Genomic DNA, 21,638 nt, shown 5'->3' on the forward strand with positions numbered 1-21,638 from the left:
CATCTGGTGAAGTAGCTGGGGCGTCTGTTACTGCAGCTGTAGCATCTGGTGAAGTAGCTGGGGCGTCTGTTACTGCAGCTGTATGATCTGGTGAAGTAGCTGGGGCGTCTGTTACTGCAGCTGTAGCGTCTGTTACTGCAGCTGTATGATCTGGTGAAGTAGCTGGGGCGTCTGTTACTGCAGCTGTATGATCTGGTGAAGTAGCTGGGGCGTCTGTTACTGCAGCTGTAGCATCTGGTGAAGTAGCTGGGGCGTCTGTTACTGCAGCTGTATGATCTGGTGAAGTAGCTGGGGCGTCTGTTACTGCAGCTGTAGCATCTGGTGAAGTAGCTGGGGCGTCTGTTACTGCAGCTGTAGCATCTGGTGAAGTAGCTGGGGCGTCTGTTACTGCAGCTGTAGCATCTGGTGAAGTAGCTGGGGCGTCTGTTACTGCAGCTGTATGATCTGGTGAAGTAGCTGGGGCGTCTGTTACTGCAGCTGTATGATCTGGTGAAGTAGCTGGGGCGTCTGTTACTGCAGCTGTATGATCTGGTGAAGTAGCTGGGGCGTCTGTTACTGCAGCTGTAGCATCTGGTGAAGTAGCTGGGGCGTCTGTTACTGCAGCTGTAGCATCTGGTGAAGTAGCTGGGGGGTCTGTTACTGCAGCTGTAGCGTCTGTTACTGCAGCTGTAGCATCTGGTGAAGTACCTGGGGCGTCTGTTACTGCAACTGTATGATCTGGTGAAGTAGCTGGGGCGTCTGTTACTGCAGCTGTAGCATCTGGTGAAGTAGCTGGGGCGTCTGTTACCGCAGCTGTATGATCTGGTGAAGTAGCTGGGGCGTCTGTTACCGCAGCTGTATGATCTGGTGAAGTAGCTGGGGCGTCTGTTACTGCAGCTGTAGCGTCTGTTACTGCAGCTGTATGATCTGGTGAAGTAGCTGGGGCGTCTGTTACTGCAGCTGTATGATCTGGTGAAGTAGCTGGGGCGTCTGTTACTGCAGCTGTAGCATCTGGTGAAGTAGCTGGGGCGTCTGTTACTGCAGCTGTAGCATCTGGTGAAGTGGCTGGGGCGTCTGTTACTGCAGCTGTAGCATCTGGTGAAGTAGCTGGGGCGTCTGTTACTGCAGCTGTAGCATCTGGTGAAGTAGCTGGGGCGTCTGTTACTGCAGCTGTATGATCTGGTGAAGTAGCTGGGGCGTCTGTTACTGCAGCTGTAGCGTCTGTTACTGCAGCTGTATGATCTGGTGAAGTAGCTGGGGCGTCTGTTACTGCAGCTGTATGATCTGGTGAAGTAGCTGGGGCGTCTGTTACTGCAGCTGTATGATCTGGTGAAGTAGCTGGGGCGTCTGTTACTGCAGCTGTAGCATCTGGTGAAGTAGCTGGGGCGTCTGTTACTGCAGCTGTAGCATCTGGTGAAGTAGCTGGGGCGTCTGTTACTGCAGCTGTAGCATCTGGTGAAGTAGCTGGGGCGTCCGTTACTGCAGCTGTAGCATCTGGTGAAGTAGCTGGGGCGTCTGTTACTGCAGCTGTAGCGTCTGTTACTGCAGCTGTAGCATCTGGTGAAGTAGCTGGGGCGTCTGTTACTGCAACTGTATGATCTGGTGAAGTAGCTGGGGCGTCTGTTACTGCAGCTGTAGCATCTGGTGAAGTAGCTGGGGCGTCTGTTACTGCAGCTGTAGCATCTGGTGAAGTAGCTGGGGCGTCTGTTACTGCAGCTGTAGCATCTGGTGAAGTAGCTGGGGCGTCTGTTACTGCAGCTGTATGATCTGGTGAAGTAGCTGGGGCGTCTGTTACTGCAGCTGTAGCGTCTGTTACTGCAGCTGTATGATCTGGTGAAGTAGCTGGGGCGTCTGTTACTGCAGCTGTATGATCTGGTGAAGTAGCTGGGGCGTCTGTTACTGCAGCTGTATGATCTGGTGAAGTAGCTGGGGCGTCTGTTACTGCAGCTGTATGATCTGGTGAAGTAGCTGGGGCGTCTGTTACTGCAGCTGTAGCGTCTGTTACTGCAGCTGTATGATCTGGTGAAGTAGCTGGGGCGTCTGTTACTGCAGCTGTATGATCTGGTGAAGTAGCTGGGGCGTCTGTTACTGCAGCTGTATGATCTGGTGAAGTAGCTGGGGCGTCTGTTACTGCAGCTGTAGCATCTGGTGAAGTAGCTGGGGCGTCTGTTACTGCAGCTGTAGCATCTGGTGAAGTAGCTGGGGCGTCTGTTACTGCAGCTGTAGCATCTGGTGAAGTAGCTGGGGCGTCTGTTACTGCAGCTGTAGCATCTGGTGAAGTAGCTGGGGCGTCTGTTACTGCAGCTGTATGATCTGGTGAAGTAGCTGGGGCGTCTGTTACTGCAGCTGTATGATCTGGTGAAGTAGCTGGGGCGTCTGTTACTGCAGCTGTATGATCTGGTGAAGTAGCTGGGGCATCTGTTACTGCAGCTGTAGCATCTGGTGAAGTAGCTGGGGCGTCTGTTACTGCAGCTGTAGCATCTGGTGAAGTAGCTGGGGCGTCTGTTACTGCAGCTGTAGCATCTGGTGAAGTAGCTGGGGCGTCTGTTACTGCAGCTGTAGCATCTGGTGAAGTAGCTGGGGCGTCTGTTACTGCAGCTGTAGCATCTGGTGAAGTAGCTGGGGCGTCTGTTACTGCAGCTGTATGATCTGGTGAAGTAGCTGGGGCGTCTGTTACTGCAGCTGTATGATCTGGTGAAGTAGCTGGGGCGTCTGTTACTGCAGCTGTATGATCTGGTGAAGTAGCTGGGGCATCTGTTACTGCAGCTGTAGCATCTGGTGAAGTAGCTGGGGCGTCTGTTACTGCAGCTGTAGCATCTGGTGAAGTAGCTGGGGCGTCTGTTACTGCAGCTGTAGCATCTGGTGAAGTAGCTGGGGCGTCTGTTACTGCAGCTGTAGCGTCTGTTACTGCAGCTGTAGCATCTGGTGAAGTAGCTGGGGCGTCTGTTACTGCAACTGTATGATCTGGTGAAGTAGCTGGGGCGTCTGTTACTACAGCTGTAGCATCTGGTGAAGTAGCTGGGGCGTCTGTTACTGCAGCTGTAGCATCTGGTGAAGTAGCTGGGGCGTCTGTTACTGCAGCTGTAGCATCTGGTGAAGTAGCTGGGGCGTCTGTTACTGCAGCTGTATGATCTGGTGAAGTAGCTGGGGCGTCTGTTACTGCAGCTGTTACATCTGGTGAAGTAGCTGGGGCGTCTGTTACTGCAGTTGTAGCATCTGGTGAAGTAGCTGGGGCGTCTGTTACTGCAGCTGTATGATCTGGTGAAGTAGCTGGGGCGTCTGTTACTGCAGCTGTAGCATCTGGTGAAGTAGCTGGGGCATCTGTTACTGCAGCTGTATGATCTGGTGAAGTAGCTGGGGCGTCTGTTACTGCAGCTGTATGATCTGGTGAAGTAGCTGGGGCGTCTGTTACTGCAGCTGTAGCATCTGGTGAAGTAGCTGGGGCGTCTGTTACTGCAGCTGTATGATCTGGTGAAGTAGCTGGGGCGTCTGTTACTGCAGCTGTAGCATCTGGTGAAGTAGCTGGGGCGTCTGTTACTGCAGCTGTAGCATCTGGTGAAGTAGCTGGGGCGTCTGTTACTGCAGCTGTAGCATCTGGTGAAGTAGCTGGGGCGTCTGTTACTGCAGCTGTATGATCTGGTGAAGTAGCTGGGGCGTCTGTTACTGCAGCTGTATGATCTGGTGAAGTAGCTGGGGCGTCTGTTACTGCAGCTGTATGATCTGGTGAAGTAGCTGGGGCGTCTGTTACTGCAGCTGTAGCATCTGGTGAAGTAGCTGGGGCGTCTGTTACTGCAGCTGTAGCATCTGGTGAAGTAGCTGGGGGGTCTGTTACTGCAGCTGTAGCATCTGTTACTGCAGCTGTAGCATCTGGTGAAGTAGCTGGGGCGTCTGTTACTGCAACTGTATGATCTGGTGAAGTAGCTGGGGCGTCTGTTACTGCAGCTGTAGCATCTGGTGAAGTAGCTGGGGCGTCTGTTACTGCAGCTGTAGCATCTGGTGAAGTAGCTGGGGCGTCTGTTACTGCAGCTGTATGATCTGGTGAAGTAGCTGGGGCGTCTGTTACTGCAGCTGTATGATCTGGTGAAGTAGCTGGGGCGTCTGTTACTGCAGCTGTAGCGTCTGTTACTGCAGCTGTATGATCTGGTGAAGTAGCTGGGGCGTCTGTTACTGCAGCTGTATGATCTGGTGAAGTAGCTGGGGCGTCTGTTACTGCAGCTGTAGCATCTGGTGAAGTAGCTGGGGCGTCTGTTACTGCAGCTGTAGCATCTGGTGAAGTGGCTGGGGCGTCTGTTACTGCAGCTGTAGCATCTGGTGAAGTAGCTGGGGCGTCTGTTACTGCAGCTGTAGCATCTGGTGAAGTAGCTGGGGCGTCTGTTACTGCAGCTGTATGATCTGGTGAAGTAGCTGGGGCGTCTGTTACTGCAGCTGTAGCGTCTGTTACTGCAGCTGTATGATCTGGTGAAGTAGCTGTAGCGTCTGTTACTGCAGCTGTATGATCTGGTGAAGTAGCTGGGGCGTCTGTTACTGCAGCTGTATGATCTGGTGAAGTAGCTGGGGCGTCTGTTCCTGCAGCTGTAGCATCTGGTGAAGTAGCTGGGGCGTCTGTTACTGCAGCTGTAGCATCTGGTGAAGTAGCTGGGGCGTCTGTTACTGCAGCTGTAGCATCTGTTACTGCAGCTGTAGCATCTGGTGAAGTAGCTGGGGGGTCTGTTACTGCAGCTGTAGCATCTGTTACTGCAGCTGTAGCATCTGGTGAAGTAGCTGGGGCGTCTGTTACTGCAACTGTATGATCTGGTGAAGTAGCTGGGGCGTCTGTTACTGCAGCTGTAGCATCTGGTGAAGTAGCTGGGGCGTCTGTTACTGCAGCTGTAGCATCTGGTGAAGTAGCTGGGGCGTCTGTTACTGCAGCTGTATGATCTGGTGAAGTAGCTGGGGCGTCTGTTACTGCAGCTGTATGATCTGGTGAAGTAGCTGGGGCGTCTGTTACTGCAGCTGTAGCATCTGGTGAAGTAGCTGGGGCGTCTGTTACTGCAGCTGTAGCATCTGGTGAAGTGGCTGGGGCGTCTGTTACTGCAGCTGTAGCATCTGGTGAAGTAGCTGGGGCGTCTGTTACTGCAGCTGTAGCATCTGGTGAAGTAGCTGGGGCGTCTGTTACTGCAGCTGTATGATCTGGTGAAGTAGCTGGGGCGTCTGTTACTGCAGCTGTAGCGTCTGTTACTGCAGCTGTATGATCTGGTGAAGTAGCTGTAGCGTCTGTTACTGCAGCTGTATGATCTGGTGAAGTAGCTGGGGCGTCTGTTACTGCAGCTGTATGATCTGGTGAAGTAGCTGGGGCGTCTGTTACTGCAGCTGTAGCATCTGGTGAAGTAGCTGGGGCGTCTGTTACTGCAGCTGTAGCATCTGGTGAAGTAGCTGGGGCGTCTGTTACTGCAGCTGTAGCATCTGGTGAAGTAGCTGGGGCGTCTGTTACTGCAGCTGTATGATCTGGTGAAGTAGCTGGGGCGTCTGTTACTGCAGCTGTATGATCTGGTGAAGTAGCTGGGGCGTCTGTTACTGCAGCTGTATGATCTGGTGAAGTAGCTGGGGCGTCTGTTACTGCAGCTGTAGCATCTGGTGAAGTAGCTGGGGCGTCTGTTACTGCAGCTGTAGCATCTGGTGAAGTAGCTGGGGCGTCTGTTACTGCAGCTGTAGCATCTGGTGAAGTAGCTGGGGCGTCTGTTACTGCAGCTGTAGCATCTGGTGAAGTAGCTGGGGCGTCCGTTACTGCAGCTGTAGCATCTGGTGAAGTAGCTGGGGCGTCTGTTACTGCAGCTGTAGCGTCTGTTACTGCAGCTGTAGCATCTGGTGAAGTAGCTGGGGCGTCTGTTACTGCAACTGTATGATCTGGTGAAGTAGCTGGGGCGTCTGTTACTGCAGCTGTAGCATCTGGTGAAGTAGCTGGGGCGTCTGTTACTGCAGCTGTAGCATCTGGTGAAGTAGCTGGGGCGTCTGTTACTGCAGCTGTATGATCTGGTGAAGTAGCTGGGGCGTCTGTTACTGCAGCTGTATGATCTGGTGAAGTAGCTGGGGCGTCTGTTACTGCAGCTGTAGCGTCTGTTACTGCAGCTGTATGATCTGGTGAAGTAGCTGGGGCGTCTGTTACTGCAGCTGTATGATCTGGTGAAGTAGCTGGGGCGTCTGTTACTGCAGCTGTATGATCTGGTGAAGTAGCTGGGGCGTCTGTTACTGCAGCTGTATGATCTGGTGAAGTAGCTGGGGCGTCTGTTACTGCAGCTGTAGCGTCTGTTACTGCAGCTGTATGATCTGGTGAAGTAGCTGGGGCGTCTGTTACTGCAGCTGTATGATCTGGTGAAGTAGCTGGGGCGTCTGTTACTGCAGCTGTAGCATCTGGTGAAGTAGCTGGGGCGTCTGTTACTGCAGCTGTAGCATCTGGTGAAGTAGCTGGGGCGTCTGTTACTGCAGCTGTAGCATCTGGTGAAGTAGCTGGGGCGTCTGTTACTGCAGCTGTAGCATCTGGTGAAGTAGCTGGGGCGTCTGTTACTGCAGCTGTTACATCTGGTGAAGTAGCTGGGGCGTCTGTTACTGCAGCTGTATGATCTGGTGAAGTAGCTGGGGCGTCTGTTACTGCAGCTGTATGATCTGGTGAAGTAGCTGGGGCATCTGTTACTGCAGCTGTAGCATCTGGTGAAGTAGCTGGGGCGTCTGTTACTGCAGCTGTAGCATCTGGTGAAGTAGCTGGGGCGTCTGTTACTGCAGCTGTAGCATCTGGTGAAGTAGCTGGGGCGTCTGTTACTGCAGCTGTAGCATCTGGTGAAGTAGCTGGGGCGTCTGTTACTGCAGCTGTAGCGTCTGTTACTGCAGCTGTAGCATCTGGTGAAGTAGCTGGGGCGTCTGTTACTGCAACTGTATGATCTGGTGAAGTAGCTGGGGCGTCTGTTACTGCAGCTGTAGCATCTGGTGAAGTAGCTGGGGCGTCTGTTACTGCAGCTGTAGCATCTGGTGAAGTAGCTGGGGCGTCTGTTACTGCAGCTGTAGCATCTGGTGAAGTAGCTGGGGCGTCTGTTACTGCAGCTGTATGATCTGGTGAAGTAGCTGGGGCGTCTGTTACTGCAGCTGTAGCGTCTGTTACTGCAGCTGTATGATCTGGTGAAGTAGCTGGGGCGTCTGTTACTGCAGCTGTATGATCTGGTGAAGTAGCTGGGGCGTCTGTTACTGCAGCTGTATGATCTGGTGAAGTAGCTGGGGCGTCTGTTACTGCAGCTGTAGCATCTGGTGAAGTAGCTGGGGCATCTGTTACTGCAGCTGTAGCATCTGGTGAAGTAGCTGGGGCGTCTGTTACTGCAGCTGTAGCATCTGGTGAAGTAGCTGGGGCGTCTGTTACTGCAGCTGTAGCATCTGGTGAAGTAGATGGGGCGTCTGTTACTGCAGCTGTAGCATCTGGTGAAGTAGCTGGGGCGTCTGTTACTGCAGCTGTATGATCTGGTGAAGTAGCTGGGGCGTCTGTTACTGCAGCTGTATGATCTGGTGAAGTAGCTGGGGCGTCTGTTACTGCAGCTGTATGATCTGGTGAAGTAGCTGGGGCGTCTGTTACTGCAGCTGTAGCATCTGGTGAAGTAGCTGGGGCGTCTGTTACTGCAGCTGTAGCATCTGGTGAAGTAGCTGGGGCGTCTGTTACTGCAGCTGTAGCATCTGGTGAAGTAGCTGGGACGTCTGTTACTGCAGCTGTAGCATCTGGTGAAGTAGCTGGGGCATCTGTTACTGCAGCTGTATGATCTGGTGAAGTAGCTGGGGCGTCTGTTACTGCAGCTGTATGATCTGGTGAAGTAGCTGGGGCGTCTGTTACTGCAGCTGTAGCATCTGGTGAAGTAACTGGGGCGTCTGTTACTGCAGCTGTATGATCTGGTGAAGTAGCTGGGGCGTCTGTTACTGCAGCTGTTACATCTGGTGAAGTAGCTGGGGCGTCTGTTACTGCAGCTGTAGCATCTGGTGAAGTAGCTGGGGCGTCTGTTACTGCAGCTGTATGATCTGGTGAAGTAGCTGGGGCGTCTGTTACTGCATCTGTATGATCTGGTGAAGTAGCTGGGGCGTCTGTTACTGCAGCTGTAGCATCTGGTGAAGTAGCTGGGGCGTCTGTTACTGCAGCTGTATGATCTGGTGAAGTAGCTGGGGCGTCTGTTACTGCAGCTGTAGCATCTGGTGAAGTAGCTGGGGCGTCTGTTACTGCAGCTGTATGATCTGGTGAAGTAGCTGGGGCGTCTGTTACTGCAGCTGTATGATCTGGTGAAGTAGCTGGGGCGTCTGTTACTGCAGCTGTATGATCTGGTGAAGTAGCTGGGGCGTCTGTTACTGCAGCTGTAGCATCTGGTGAAGTAGCTGGGGCATCTGTTACTGCAGCTGTAGCATCTGGTGAAGTAGCTGGGGCGTCTGTTACTGCAGCTGTATGATCTGGTGAAGTAACTGGGGCGTCTGTTACTGCAGCTGTAGCGTCTGTTACTGCAGCTGTATGGTCTGGTGAAGTAGCTGGGGCGTCTGTTACTGCAGCTGTATGATCTGGTGAAGTAGCTGGGGCGTCTGTTACTGCAGCTGTAGCATCTGGTGAAGTAGCTGGGGCGTCTGTTACTGCAGCTGTATGATCTGGTGAAGTAGCTGGGGCGTCTGTTACTGCAGCTGTAGCTTCTGGTGAAGTAGCTGGGGCGTCTGTTACTGCAGCTGTAGCGTCTGTTACTGCAGCTGTATGGTCTGGTGAAGTAGCTGGGGCGTCTGTGACTGCAGCTGTAGCATCTGGTGAAGTAGCTGGGGCGTCTGTTACTGCAGCTGTATGATCTGGTGAAGTAGCTGGGGCGTCTGTTACTGCAGCTGTATGATCTGGTGAAGTAGCTGGGGCGTCTGTTACTGCAGCTGTAGCATCTGGTGAAGTAACTGGGGCGTCTGTTACTGCAGCTGTAGCATCTGGTGAAGTAGCTGGGGCGTCTGTTACTGCAGCTGTAGCATCTGGTGAAGTAGCTGGGGCGTCTGTTACTGCAGCTGTATGATCTGGTGAAGTAGCTGGGGCGTCTGTTACTGCAGCTGTAGCATCTGGTGAAGTAGCTGGGGCGTCTGTTACTGCAGCTGTAGCGTCTGTTCCTGCAGCTGTATGGTCTGGTGAAGTTGCTGGGGCGTCTGTTACTGCAGCTGTATGATCTGGTGAAGTAGCTGGGGCGTCTGTGACTGCAGCTGTAGCATCTGGTGAAGTAGCTGGGGCGTCTGTTACTGCAGCTGTATGATCTGGTGAAGTAGCTGGGGCGTCTGTTACTGCATCTGTAGCGTCTGTTACTGCAGCTGTATGGTCTGGTGAAGTAGCTGGGGCGTCTGTTACTGCAGCTGTATGATCTGGTGAAGTAGCTGGGGCGTCTGTTACTGCAGCTGTAGCATCTGGTGAAGTAGCTGGGGCGTCTGTTACTGCAGCTGTATGATCTGGTGAAGTAGCTGGGGCGTCTGTTACTGCAGCTGTAGCATCTGGTGAAGTAGCTGGGGCGTCTGTTACTGCAGCTGTAGCGTCTGTTACTGCAGCTGTATGGTCTGGTGAAGTAGCTGGGGCGTCTGTTACTGCAGCTGTAGCATCTGGTGAAGTAGCTGGGGCGTCTGTTACTGCAGCTGTAGCACCTGGTGAAGTAGCTGGGGCGTCTGTTACTGCAGCTGTATGATCTGGTGAAGTAGCTGGGGCGTCTGTTACTGCAGCTGTAGCATCTGGTGAAGTAGCTGGGGCGTCTGTTACTGCAGCTGTAGCATCTGGTGAAGTAGCTGGGGCGTCTGTTACTGCAGCTGTATGATCTGGTGAAGTAGCTGGGGCGTCTGTTACTGCAGCTGTATGATCTGGTGAAGTAGCTGGGGCGTCTGTTACTGCAGCTGTATGATCTGGTGAAGTAGCTGGGGCGTCTGTTACTGCAGCTGTAGCATCTGGTGAAGTAGCTGGGGCGTCTGTTACTGCAGCTGTATGATCTGGTGAAGTAGCTGGGGCGTCTGTTACTGCAGCTGTATGATCTGGTGAAGTAGCTGGGGCGTCTGTTACTGCAGCTGTATGATCTGGTGAAGTAGCTGGGGCGTCTGTTACTGCAGCTGTATGATCTGGTGAAGTAGCTGGGGCGTCTGTTACTGCAGCTGTAGCGTCTGTTACTGCAGCTGTAGCATCTGGTGAAGTAGCTGGGGCATCTGTTACTGCAGCTGTATGATCTGGTGAAGTAGATGGGGCGTCTGTTACTGCAGCTGTATGATCTGGTGAAGTAGCTGGGGCGTCTGTTACTGCAGCTGTATGATCTGGTGAAGTAGCTGGGGCGTCTGTTACTGCAGCTGTAGCATCTGGTGAAGTAGCTGGGGCGTCTGTTACTGCAGGTGTAGGATGAGGTGTAAATGCAATTATTAGTATATGATAACGTGTAAGTGTTTAGACCTATTTGGTGAAGCTGCAAGGTGGAAGTTATAAGTATTATTATAAACAAAAGCACAATAAAAAAAATAACAACAACCAAAAATATGTGTATATTTTAAATGAAATTTTATGAAGTTTTATATCATTAATTTGTTTTACATCCAGCATATTTCATGTACCCAAAGGTAAAGAAGTCCCTACCAACAAATATTTTCGGATTGCTCTGGCACAGTATATACTGATTGAATAAAACAAAGCGATGTCCAACTGTTCACTGTAAAAAGTTTTTGATTGTATGTTTTGTTTTCAGAGAAGCTGCAACCACACAACAGCCAATCCACTGGTTTCACACGAACTTGTGACTATCACACTGTCTACACTGTGCAACGAACCTGCTTTGACACATTAAGTGTTTCATGGAAAAAGGTTTTAAAAGTCAGTTTATTGAAGTATTTGTATTTAAGTATCAAATTAAAAGAATGACTTTTTTGTTTTGTATTTGTAAAATGTAAAAACTAATAAAAATTAAATAATAAAAATCAAAACTAATTTTGTAATGAAGAAAAGAACGTAAAAAAAGCCCCAGGATTGACACAGATTCTGCACTGACACCATACAATTTCCTTAATTTAGCTTTCACACATAAAAAGAAGTAACCTGGCTGCAGAGTGCATTGGCAAGGGAATGTAGTGTAGCAACAGGGTCATAAGATAAGGTTAGACTGTTGACAGAAAGCACTAGTCAAATACTTAGATCTGCTTGTGCGTGTGAAAAATGGTTGCAAGGGAAAACCTGAAGCAGGTGTGCAAGTTATACCTTTATTATTAACACATAATACACACTTTTTATTTTTCCCCCCAAAATAAATTACTTGATTATTAAAAAATAAAGTTTTTATATCAAATAGCATTCTTTATTTTTAAGCCATTAAAAAGTTTTTACTTTTTATGCTTAAAAAACGCCATCTGGTGGTGGGCCAGTGCGTGTGTGTGCGTGCGCGCACCCCCGCGCCTGTGCGAGCTTGTGCACGCGCCTGAGTCTGGGCCCATGCTCGTCTGTGTGTGTGTGTGTGAAAATGTGTTAAACCAGAGTAAAAGTGCTTAGTTAAACTTGTGCTTTTGTAACGGTCAGTATGGCAAGACATACAGGTTGCATGCCTCATTGGAAAACTTTATTTCAATTTTCAATCCGAAAAAGGAAAATGAGAATCAAAAGTACGAGTCGCAAAAAACTCTCGCGATCCCCCAAGCATAAGCTCAATGCGGCAGCAAAAACCCCTAGGTAAACAAGCAGGGAGACCTCCTGAAAAAAACCCTCCGTCTTTCTCCAAAAACGCACAACAAATCCCCCCTAGCATTACTTCATAGGGACCCCTCTATTCCCAAAACTTATATTCGATAACAGTGCAAAAATCCCTGAAAAAATCCTTAGTCTTTTTTCGCAAATTCAGCACCCCGCGGCTCCCACCCAACCCTTAGGCAATCAAGCAGGAAACCTCCTGAAAAAAACCTCCGTATTTTTATCCAAAACACGCGCAACAAAAAAACCCTAGAATAACTTGTTAGGGAACCCTCTATTCCCAAAACGTATATTCGATAACAGGGGAAAAACTCCTGAAAAAATCCTTAGTCTTTTTTCTTCAAACCAGCCCTCGTACTAGCTCCGTCTCAAATTCAGTGCACAGCCTAAGTTTTCCCTCGCTCCTACTCGCACCGAGCCACAGCCAGCGCACAATTTTTTCCCTTGTTACTCTCGCTGTATCTGATCCTTAATGATTCGGGCTCTTCGTTCGGAATTTGCGCCGGAGGCCAACTCCGCTTCCGAGGCGTGCCTAACTTCGCCCCGGTGCCAATCACATAACAAAGGGGCAGCTCCCCTCGCACCCCGGTTAGCCAATCGGATAGAGGTCCCATTTTTATGACCTCCCGCTGAGGTTAAGACTGGCACAGCGCTCCCAGAAGACGTCTGACTTCTATTGAGTTATTTTTGTGCCACTATTCTGAGCGCACGTAAAAAAGTTTGCAGGTGCAAGTGTTGTAGTTTGACGAGAAATTTATTTTGAGTGAAGAAAAGCTGAATTTGAGTGAACAAAATTCATTCCTGCGTGCAAAAAAATGTATTTCAGTGTTTGCTATTATCCACACACACACAATAGAAACCCCTCTCGCTCAGTTTTTGCATTGATGCTCGCTCGCAATGTGATACTTGCGCTCTCAACATTTCTGCTGTGCGCACTCAACTCTTTCTCTACACCGTTATATTTGTGCCACAAAACCAACCAATCACAGACTTGGATGCAAAAAAATCTGATTGGCTGTTCTGGTCTCCAATCAGCTCGAAATGACAAAATGCAATATCCCAGAATCCATTTCGTCCAAAACTCAATCGAGGCAGTGGTGGAGGAACACAGAGTGGCGGAGTTTGAAATATTACTCTTTCTGAGTCACAAAATAAACTTTTAAGATATTTTCATGCAAGAATGCTGCTGTGTAAACTTCAAATATCTGCTCGATTCATCAAGACATCACATATTTGCATAAGTGCTCTAACGTTTTCGGAGATGCCTGTTACCCACCAGCTGACTGGGTGGTCACTTGGGTTAAACATAATATATAAGGCTGAACTGACAAAAAAAATCACAGACTACACCACCAGGTATTATAGGAAAAACCATAAAGCCTTTGAACTAAAACAAACGCTGTTGTGACAGTGATGTACACTGTCTTGTTGGTATATATGTATGATTTGTATCACCTTCATGTTTCCAAACCGATATCATGAGCAGCAGCTTTTACAGCTGTGGCTCCAGCAAACATCAGCTGATACTAGAAATTAATTTTAAATAAATTATAACAACAGCTTATCAAGCTTGAACGTGCTGCTGTTGTTGTTTAGCGCAACATCCGCTTGTTTCCTGTTTCTGGCGCAAAGTGGGAGATAAACAAACAAGAGAGACGATCAGCTGATCATTGATTAGTTTCATGATTGAAGTAGCAACAGGAGAGAGAGGGAGAGAGAATGAGGGGAGAAGCGGCAGCTGTGCAGCGTAAAGAAAAAATAACTCCAGCTTTGTGTCTTTTTTTCATTCTAGCTGAAGTATGGGACTAATCGCGTTCCTTTTCCCCTCAATACGGATGTATTGTAATTGGTCCAGCCCAGAGTTGATCATGATGAATTGGCTAATCCACCACCTTCCATTGTTTATACCGTTACAAAAAGAAACAAACATAAAAATGAAAAATCACCATCGGCCCACCGGGCTAATGCCTGGTATGCCCAATGGCCGGTTCCAGTCCAGCTGTGCGGTCAGCTGGTGGGTAACAGGCATCTCCAAAAACGTTAGAGCACTTATGGAAATATGTGATTTCTTGATAAATCGAGCAGGTATTTGAAGTTTACACAGCTACATTCTCGCATGAAAATATCTTAAAAGTTTATTTTGTGACTCAGAAAGAGTAATATTTCAAATTCCGCCACTCTGTGTTCCTCCGCCACTGCCTCGATTGAGTTTTGGACGAAATGGATTCTGGGATATTGCATTTCGTCATTTCAAGCTGATTGGAGACCAGAACAGCCAATCAGATTTTTTTGCATCCAAGTCTGTGATTGGTTGGTTTTGTGGCACAAATATAACAGTGTAGAGAAAGAGTTGAGTGCGTACAGCAGAAATGTTGAGAGCGCGAGCAACACATTGCTAGCGAGCGCCAATGCAAAAACTGAGCGAGAGGGGTTTCTATTGTGTGTGTGTGTGGATAATAGCAAACACTGAAATACATTTTTTTGCATGCAGGAATGAATTTTGTTCACTCAAATTCAGCTTTTCTTCGCTCAAAATAAATTTCTCCACAAACTACAACACTTGCACCTGCAAACTTGTTTTTTTTCCGTGCGCTCAGAATAGTGGCAAAAAAAATAACTCCATAGAAGTCAGACGTCTTCTGGGAGTGCTGTGCCAGTCTTAACCTCAGCAGCAGATCATAAAAATCGGACCTGTATCCGATTGGCTAACCGGGGTGCGATCAGATACAGCGAGAGTAACAAGGGAAAAAATTGTGCGCTGGCTGCGGCTCGGTGCGAGTAGGAGCGAGGGAAAACTTAGGCTGTGCGCTGAATTTGAGACGGAGCTAGAAAGAGGGCTGGTTTGAAGAAAAAAGACTAAGGATTTTTTCAGGAGTTTTTCCCCTGTTATCGAATATACGTTTTGGGAATAGAGGGTTCCCTAACAAGTTATTCTAGGGTTTTTTTGTTGCGCATGTTTTGGATAAAAATACGGAGGGTTTTTTCAGGAGGTTTCCTGCTTGATTGCCTAAGGGTTGGGTGGGAGCCGCGGGGTGCTGAATTTGCGAAAAAAGACTAAGGATTTTTTCAGGGGGTTTTGGCCTGTTATTGAATATACATTTTGGGAATAGAGGGGTCCCTATCTAGTAATTCTAGGGGGGATTTGTTGTGCATTTTTGGAGAAAGACAGAGGGTTTTTTTCAGGAGGTCTCCCTGCTTGTTTGCCTAGGGGTTTTTGCTGGAAGCCAAAGTGAGCTTATGCTTGGAGTATTGCGAGAGTTTTTTGCGACTCAGACTTTGATTCTCATTTTCCTTGTTCGGATTAAACAAATGCAAATAAATTGAAATAAAGTTTTCCAACGAGGCATGCAACCTGTATGTCTCGCCATACTGAACGTTACAAAAGCACAAGTTTAACTAAGCACTTTTACTCTGGTTTAACACATTTTCACACACACACACACACACACACAGACGAGCACGGGCCCAGACTCAGACACACTGACCCACCACCAGATGGCGTTTTTTTAGCATAAAAAATAAAAACTTTTTAATGGCTTAAAAATAAAGAATGCTATTTGATATAAAAACTTTACTTTTTTAGTAATCAAATAATTTATTTTGACGGAAAAAATTAATGAGCTATGAACTAGCATATTTTGATGAATATCATAATTCTATGGCTACCAAATGTTTTATTACTTCCTTTATTACGTCCTAGGGTCACAAATCATTTATTGGGGCCACAAATCACTCTGTTTGACATAAGGGGTATAATATCCCTCCTGACATTTAACGCACATCACCGGTAGCTTTCCATTTTACTACTACAAAGATAATAGTGGATTAGGAATGAGTACAAATATAAAATCTTAACCTAAATAATGGTTTTATCACTATTTATGAAAAGCATTTAAAGACTTGACCTGTGTTAAACAGTTTAGCTGTAATTGCAGCTCAATCTGATTCACATAAAAAAACACAAGTTGAAAATGTGTGGTTTTAAAGTTTATGCAATAGGAACAGACTACTTACCCAAAAGGGCTACAAGTACCCAAAGGATAGACAGGTGTATGAATTTTTGAGCCATTGGAAAAAAAAAAAAAAATCAGCGTAAACACAGAAAAGACGTCCAATGAAGGTTAGGAGTGCTCAAGTCCTTAGTTCTCAAAATCTTTGTACGGTTAGAATTCAATTGCCCTTCACGGGCAGTTTTCATCATTAGCCACTCCTCCTCCTTTGGACAGTGCTAAAGTACAGGTCCCACCCAAAGAAGATAACCTAAGGGTTCACTTTTCAAGCCATTTATCTATTTATCAATTTTCCATGACATAGAGTATTTCAGTTATCATTTAAAAGTTGGTAAAAAAAAAATGTGGCAATGATCTAATGCAATATGAAAACCATCCCAAGCCTTTATATTTACATTTCAAGAAGAAGGAAATTACCATTAACCACTCTTTTCTTGTTTAGCCGCACATTTTTAGATGTTGATTTTTTTAAGTCTCTTTACTTTGCATAGTTCTCTGAAGTAAGAGTGTTTTTAAGTAATGTTCTTTAAATCTAAGGCTTACTTGAAATTGCATGGTTCCTTCTATGGTTAGGCCATATATAACTATAAATTAAACCTTTCCTCATTCTAACTTAAAAATCCCTTTTCAAAACTATACATGATCTAGATTCATTAATCACTAGTCGGGTAAGGAATATGTGCATATCAAATTATATCGAAACTCTAATCCCAGAACTGAAATGTGGAAAATCTACTTAATAAATAAGGAGGGAGCTTTAGAAGTTATTACAATTGTACACGGTAAAACACATCACACTAGCTATAAGGGATGTCACATTGTTCAACTGTACATGGCCAATAAAACAGGGTGGGGAGAAAGATAACATGAACTTTGATTTGTAGACATCACAAGATATGTGATAAGATGGTCTATGTGCAAACAGCTGAGATAATAGAAAAAACTATTTTAAAAAGACTTTTAAAAAGTTTTCCCTTTAAGATCCAAAGTACCTTCCCATTATACTTAAGTTGACCTTGATCACAATTGCAAATCTGAATCAAGTTGTGTACACCACTTCACCATTACCATGAATGTCAATGCTAAAACATAGTCTAATGATAGAAATACATAGTACTGTGCAAAAATCTTGAGCCAGTCCTCATTTCGTTATATTAAAGAAAATTTGGAAATAGCTGCAGTCATTTTCTGAAACGTGCAAACATACATGGAAATTAAGCATAGAAGCCAAAAACAGCTTCAACAATACCTTCAAGCATGAAAGTCAATACTTGGCACAACCACCTTTATTCTTCTACAATACCTGTATTAGAACAACAAACAAAAACTATTATCAAAGTACATGAAACGCTTTCCCAAGATTAGCAACAGATTGTGATTATGTGCTGGCTATGGTAAATGGTAAATGGCCTGTATTTATATAGCGCCTTACTAGTCCCTAAGGACCCCAAAGCGCTTTACATATCCAGTCATCCACCCATTCACACACACATTCACACACTGGCGATAGCAAGCTACATTGTAGCCACAGCCACCCTGGGGCGCACTGACAGAGGCGAGGCTGCCGGACACTGGCGCCACCGGGCCCTCTGACCACCACCAGTAGGCAACGGGTGAAGTGTCTTACCCAAGGGCACAACGACCGAGACTGTCCAAGCCGGGGCTCGAACCGGCAACCTTCCGATTACAAGGCGAACTCCCAACTCTTGAGCCACGATCGGCTATAACAGCTCTGGATGGTGAGCAGTTAGAGCCTGTGGTGAGACTCGATGCGCTTGGTACTCCTGATACTAGTGGTGTGCGATACTGCATATTTTGGTATCGATCTGATACCAAGTAAATTCGGGCCAGTATCGCCGATACCAATACCGATACGATACTTTTCAATAAATAAGGTGGATGTCTCATTGAATTGCTAAATCGCAATTAATTTTCATGACCTTAAGTGTTTTTTGTGATGTTTCCTTTGGTATTATTAATTAGTTAAAACCCAGGACATAATTAGGAGAAATAATTTATTTATAATTAAATAAAAAAATGTTTTATTATTGTGGCGGCTCCTGGTCTGCGATGCCGCTGCAGGTGAGATGGACTCACCTTCACTGCATCTACAATGATGCCTCGCCGGCTTAAAACCTGTGCGCTGCTTGTCCTGTTGTTGTTTTTGGTGTTGATGTGTACAGCTGGCAGCAGGAGGGCTGCAGCCATTGAATGTAGGCTATTGTTACAGCAACCATGTGGACAGCGCGCGGCTTGGGGTGAGGCGGAGGCTGGCGCGCCAGCGGGACCTGTCAAGCTGGAGACGAAGGTCGAGGTGCACGGGGGTCCTGCCACGCCTGAGGGCGGCGTGCTGTCCACTTCGGCACGCAGGCTGCATGGTCCTGCGTGCCGGCCGTCTGCCCAGCTGCCTATGAGCCCCAGCTCACTTCCACGCCTGCTGCGCCGCTGCTGCTGCTTGCCATATGGGTGGCCATCAGGCCAGCTCCGGGGCTTCCGCTGGAGGCGCGGGCAACCACCAGAGTGGACACTTCCCCGTCGCTGGGCAGGGGCACGGGGCGCCGATGGTCCGGGCCGATTCCCTTGCCTGCTCGTGGGGTGAGGTGAAGCGGACGAGGGGGGTATGTGTCATGTCTCAACTCTGTATATTTTTATATATTTTATTTATTGTTTACTCTATTTAATTTGTAAAATATGTGTACACACACATACACACACACACACACACACACGTAGAAAAAACTATTTAGTATACACATCCAGAAATGCATATACTATTATATATTGTACATATATTTATTAGTTTCAGATGTAGCCATTCTTGTATTTTGCTTGTTTACATTATTGTATTTTGCACAACTCTGTTGCTTGTGAAGCTCGCACACAAGAATTTCACTCACATGTGCTGTACCAATGTACCTACACATGTGATGTGACAATAAAAGTGATTTGATTTGATTTGATTTGATTTGATTTGATTTGATTTGATTTGATTTGATTTGATTTGTGGCAGGGCGTGTTCTGAGATGCCGCTGCAGGTTTGGTGGTGGTGATGTGTACGGCTGCCAGCGGGAGAGCTGAAGCCGTTGAATGTACTGTTACAGCAACCGTGTGATTATTGTAAGAATAAATGATGCTGCAAAGCATGAAAATGCCATCTGGTCTGCTGTGGTGGCGATCGTTTTTATTTTTTTTTAAATCTTAAGTGCACGCAAACCAGTAAACAAATTAAAACAAATACTGTTGATAAACGAATACAAAAATTACAATTAAAATTCTCAACAACAAAAACAAAAAAAATATAATTAATATGTAAACAACTTAACAACCCCCAAAGTGTCTAAGTCACGTGACGTGTCAGTGCAACACCGAAACATAAGAGTGGGGGAGATGGAGCAAAGTGTGCCTGCTCTCCGCTGTCACAGGAGCGGTGAGTCCAGCGACCTGGTTGTTTCGTTTTTGCCGAAAGCACAGCGTTGTAAATGAGCAGAACTCAAAGTAAAGAATTGATATCACCAGGCTAGTATCGATCCGATACCGATGCCGACTTGGGATCGATCCGCCCACCACTACCTGATATGATATATGACACAGAGTCATTGTATTGCATGGGAATCCGCACGTATGGCATGGGGAGCTATGTGGAAGTAAGATTATTTCAGTGTAATTGCTGGAAATGGCTCCATCATCTGTAATTATTATTTAAGAAATCTTCAGGAATAGTCCTCTAATTTTCATGAAGATCTTTTTTGGATGTTGGCTGACTTTTTCTTCATTCTCTGTCAGCATGATCCCACACTGCTTCAATAATGTTGAGCTTCAAACCATAGAGGCTTCTTTAATTCCTTTTAGTGTCAGTTGATTTCCAGGGTTTATTTTTTTATTTCACTTTAGTTTTTACAATATATTTTTATTATATTGTATTGTTTTATTGTTGGATTGTTTTATTGTTTGCTACTCTCTGTTTTCATAAGGTTTAGTGTTAGGTTTGGTCTTTTTAATGAATATTTTAAACTGTTGTGTTTTATGGCATCTGTCTGGCATCTGTCAAAGGCAGGATTTGGGAAAATCAGTAAAGATATTGCAATAGAAACACAGAACTTCTTGAAAACAGTTGACTACTGTTTTGTAGGCAACCAAAGTTTAAATAAACACATCTCCCAAAGCCTCGTCAGGTAAGTTGTAATACAGTTTTGTAGTAAAGATAAGGTAGATCTTTAGAGTTATAATACAATTTTAAAACTAAGGATATTTCATCTCTATTTTTTACATTTTAGTTAGTTTTCCAAGTTCACCAAAGTGTTTTAGTTTCTTTGTTTTTTCAAAAGTCTAATTTTTCTTTTTAATTCAGTTGATTAAAATGTTTTTTTTTTTTACGTGTTATAATTATTGTAAACTAGAATGATCTTGGTAAATTCTAACTATTGTACATTAGTCCTGGCATCCTCTTTATGTGCAGAAGACCTTTTCAGTCCAGTTCTTTTGTAATTTGTCAAACAGTAAATGGATCAGCTGAAGAGCCAGGTGAATCACTCAGATCTTGAGTAATGTCTTTCCTGGATTTTTTCCCTACTTCTTAAGGACATGACATTCAGGTACTATTCATCTGCAGTATTTTTTCTCTCTCGTTTATTATCCATGTGACCAGTTTCCTTAGATTTTTTTTAGAACATACTGTACACCATATTGAGATACAGTGGTGTGAAAAGTGTTCGCCTCATTTCCTAGTTTTCTGTATGTTCGTCACACTTAAATGTTTCAGATCATTAAACAAATTAAAATATTAGACAAAGATAACACACATAAACACAAAATGCAGTTTTTCTAAATGAAGATCTTTATGATTAAGAGGAAAGAAAACCAAATCCAAACCTACATGGCCCTGTATGAAAAAGTGATTGCCCCCTAAACATAATGACTGGTTACGCCATCCTTAGCGGCAACAACTGCAATCAAGCCTTTGCGATAACTGGCAATGAGTCTTTTACAGTGCTGTGGAGGAATTTTGGCCCACTTATCTTATTTTTGCAGAATTGTTGTAATTCAGCCACACCAGAGCGTTTTTGACCATGAATCGCCTTTTTAACGTCAGGCTACAACATCTCAATCAGATTCAGATTGAATCAGATCAGGTCAATTGAGCTATTTGTATATATTAGAGCTATTTCTTATATTTTGTTAACTTTCTGTCATGGTCCGCGGCCCGGCGCCCACGGGCGTGGCTGCTAACCCCACACCTGCATCCCATCCCAGGCAATCACCAGGTGGACTATTTAATCCTGCTCTACCTGCTGCTCCACGCCAGTCCGTAGTCGTCTCTCAGCGATCACAACTCGCGTTTTTTATGAGCCACCTGCCTGTCCACCTGCCCGCCTGAGATTTGGATCACGATCAGCCCCGCCGCCTCGACCCCTTTTGGAGCCCCCCCTCTAGTTCACTCTGCCCGGCTATCACCGTAAGACGCATACTCCCCCTTCCCTCGTATGCTGCCATTTTTCCGCACCCCAGTAATCTGTTTCTCCCTTTTTTTTGCAGCCTCCCACAGCCCTGCTCTCGGCATTCCCTGCGCGACTCACCTCCCCGGTCCTTCGGTGTTTTCTGGTTCCACACGTTGTTCTTTCCGGCTACCCTCACGGGACACCTTTAGTTATAATAAAATTTGGTTTCTTTATTCTCTCCTACCCTGGTGTGTGAGTTCTGCTTCTGGGTCCAGCTTGCGCACGGAACTTCGGTTCATGACAGTACGGACTGGCCAGTATGGACCCAGCAGATCCACTCCGCTCCACCATTAATAAACAGGGCGCTATCCTCGGTCGCCACGATCAGCAGCTCCAGTCTCTCCAAGACCGTTACCAAGAGCTCAGTGACACTCAGGATGAGCTGCGAACTAGGCCGCCCGACCCCGTGCACCGCAGCGTTTCACCTCCGCCGCTGGAACCCTTCCACGG

The 21,638-nt window shown here is 46.7% G+C and overlaps 1 protein-coding gene across 1 annotated transcript in view; it reads right to left on the bottom strand.

The window, feature by feature from the left end:
- LOC143420001 (mucin-13-like) overlaps positions 1–21,427 on the bottom strand; it is a 35,801-nt gene extending 14,374 nt beyond the window's left edge. Inside the window, exon 1 of the mRNA XM_076887867.1 lies at positions 21,373–21,427. Within this exon, the coding sequence (XP_076743982.1) occupies positions 21,373–21,427 (55 nt within the window). The remainder of the gene's footprint in view (positions 1–21,372) is intronic.
- Positions 21,428–21,638: the final 211 nt, after the last annotated feature.

This window comes from Maylandia zebra, linkage group LG8, assembly GCF_041146795.1.
Source record: "Maylandia zebra isolate NMK-2024a linkage group LG8, Mzebra_GT3a, whole genome shotgun sequence".
NCBI classification, from domain to species: Eukaryota; Metazoa; Chordata; class Actinopteri; order Cichliformes; family Cichlidae; genus Maylandia; species Maylandia zebra.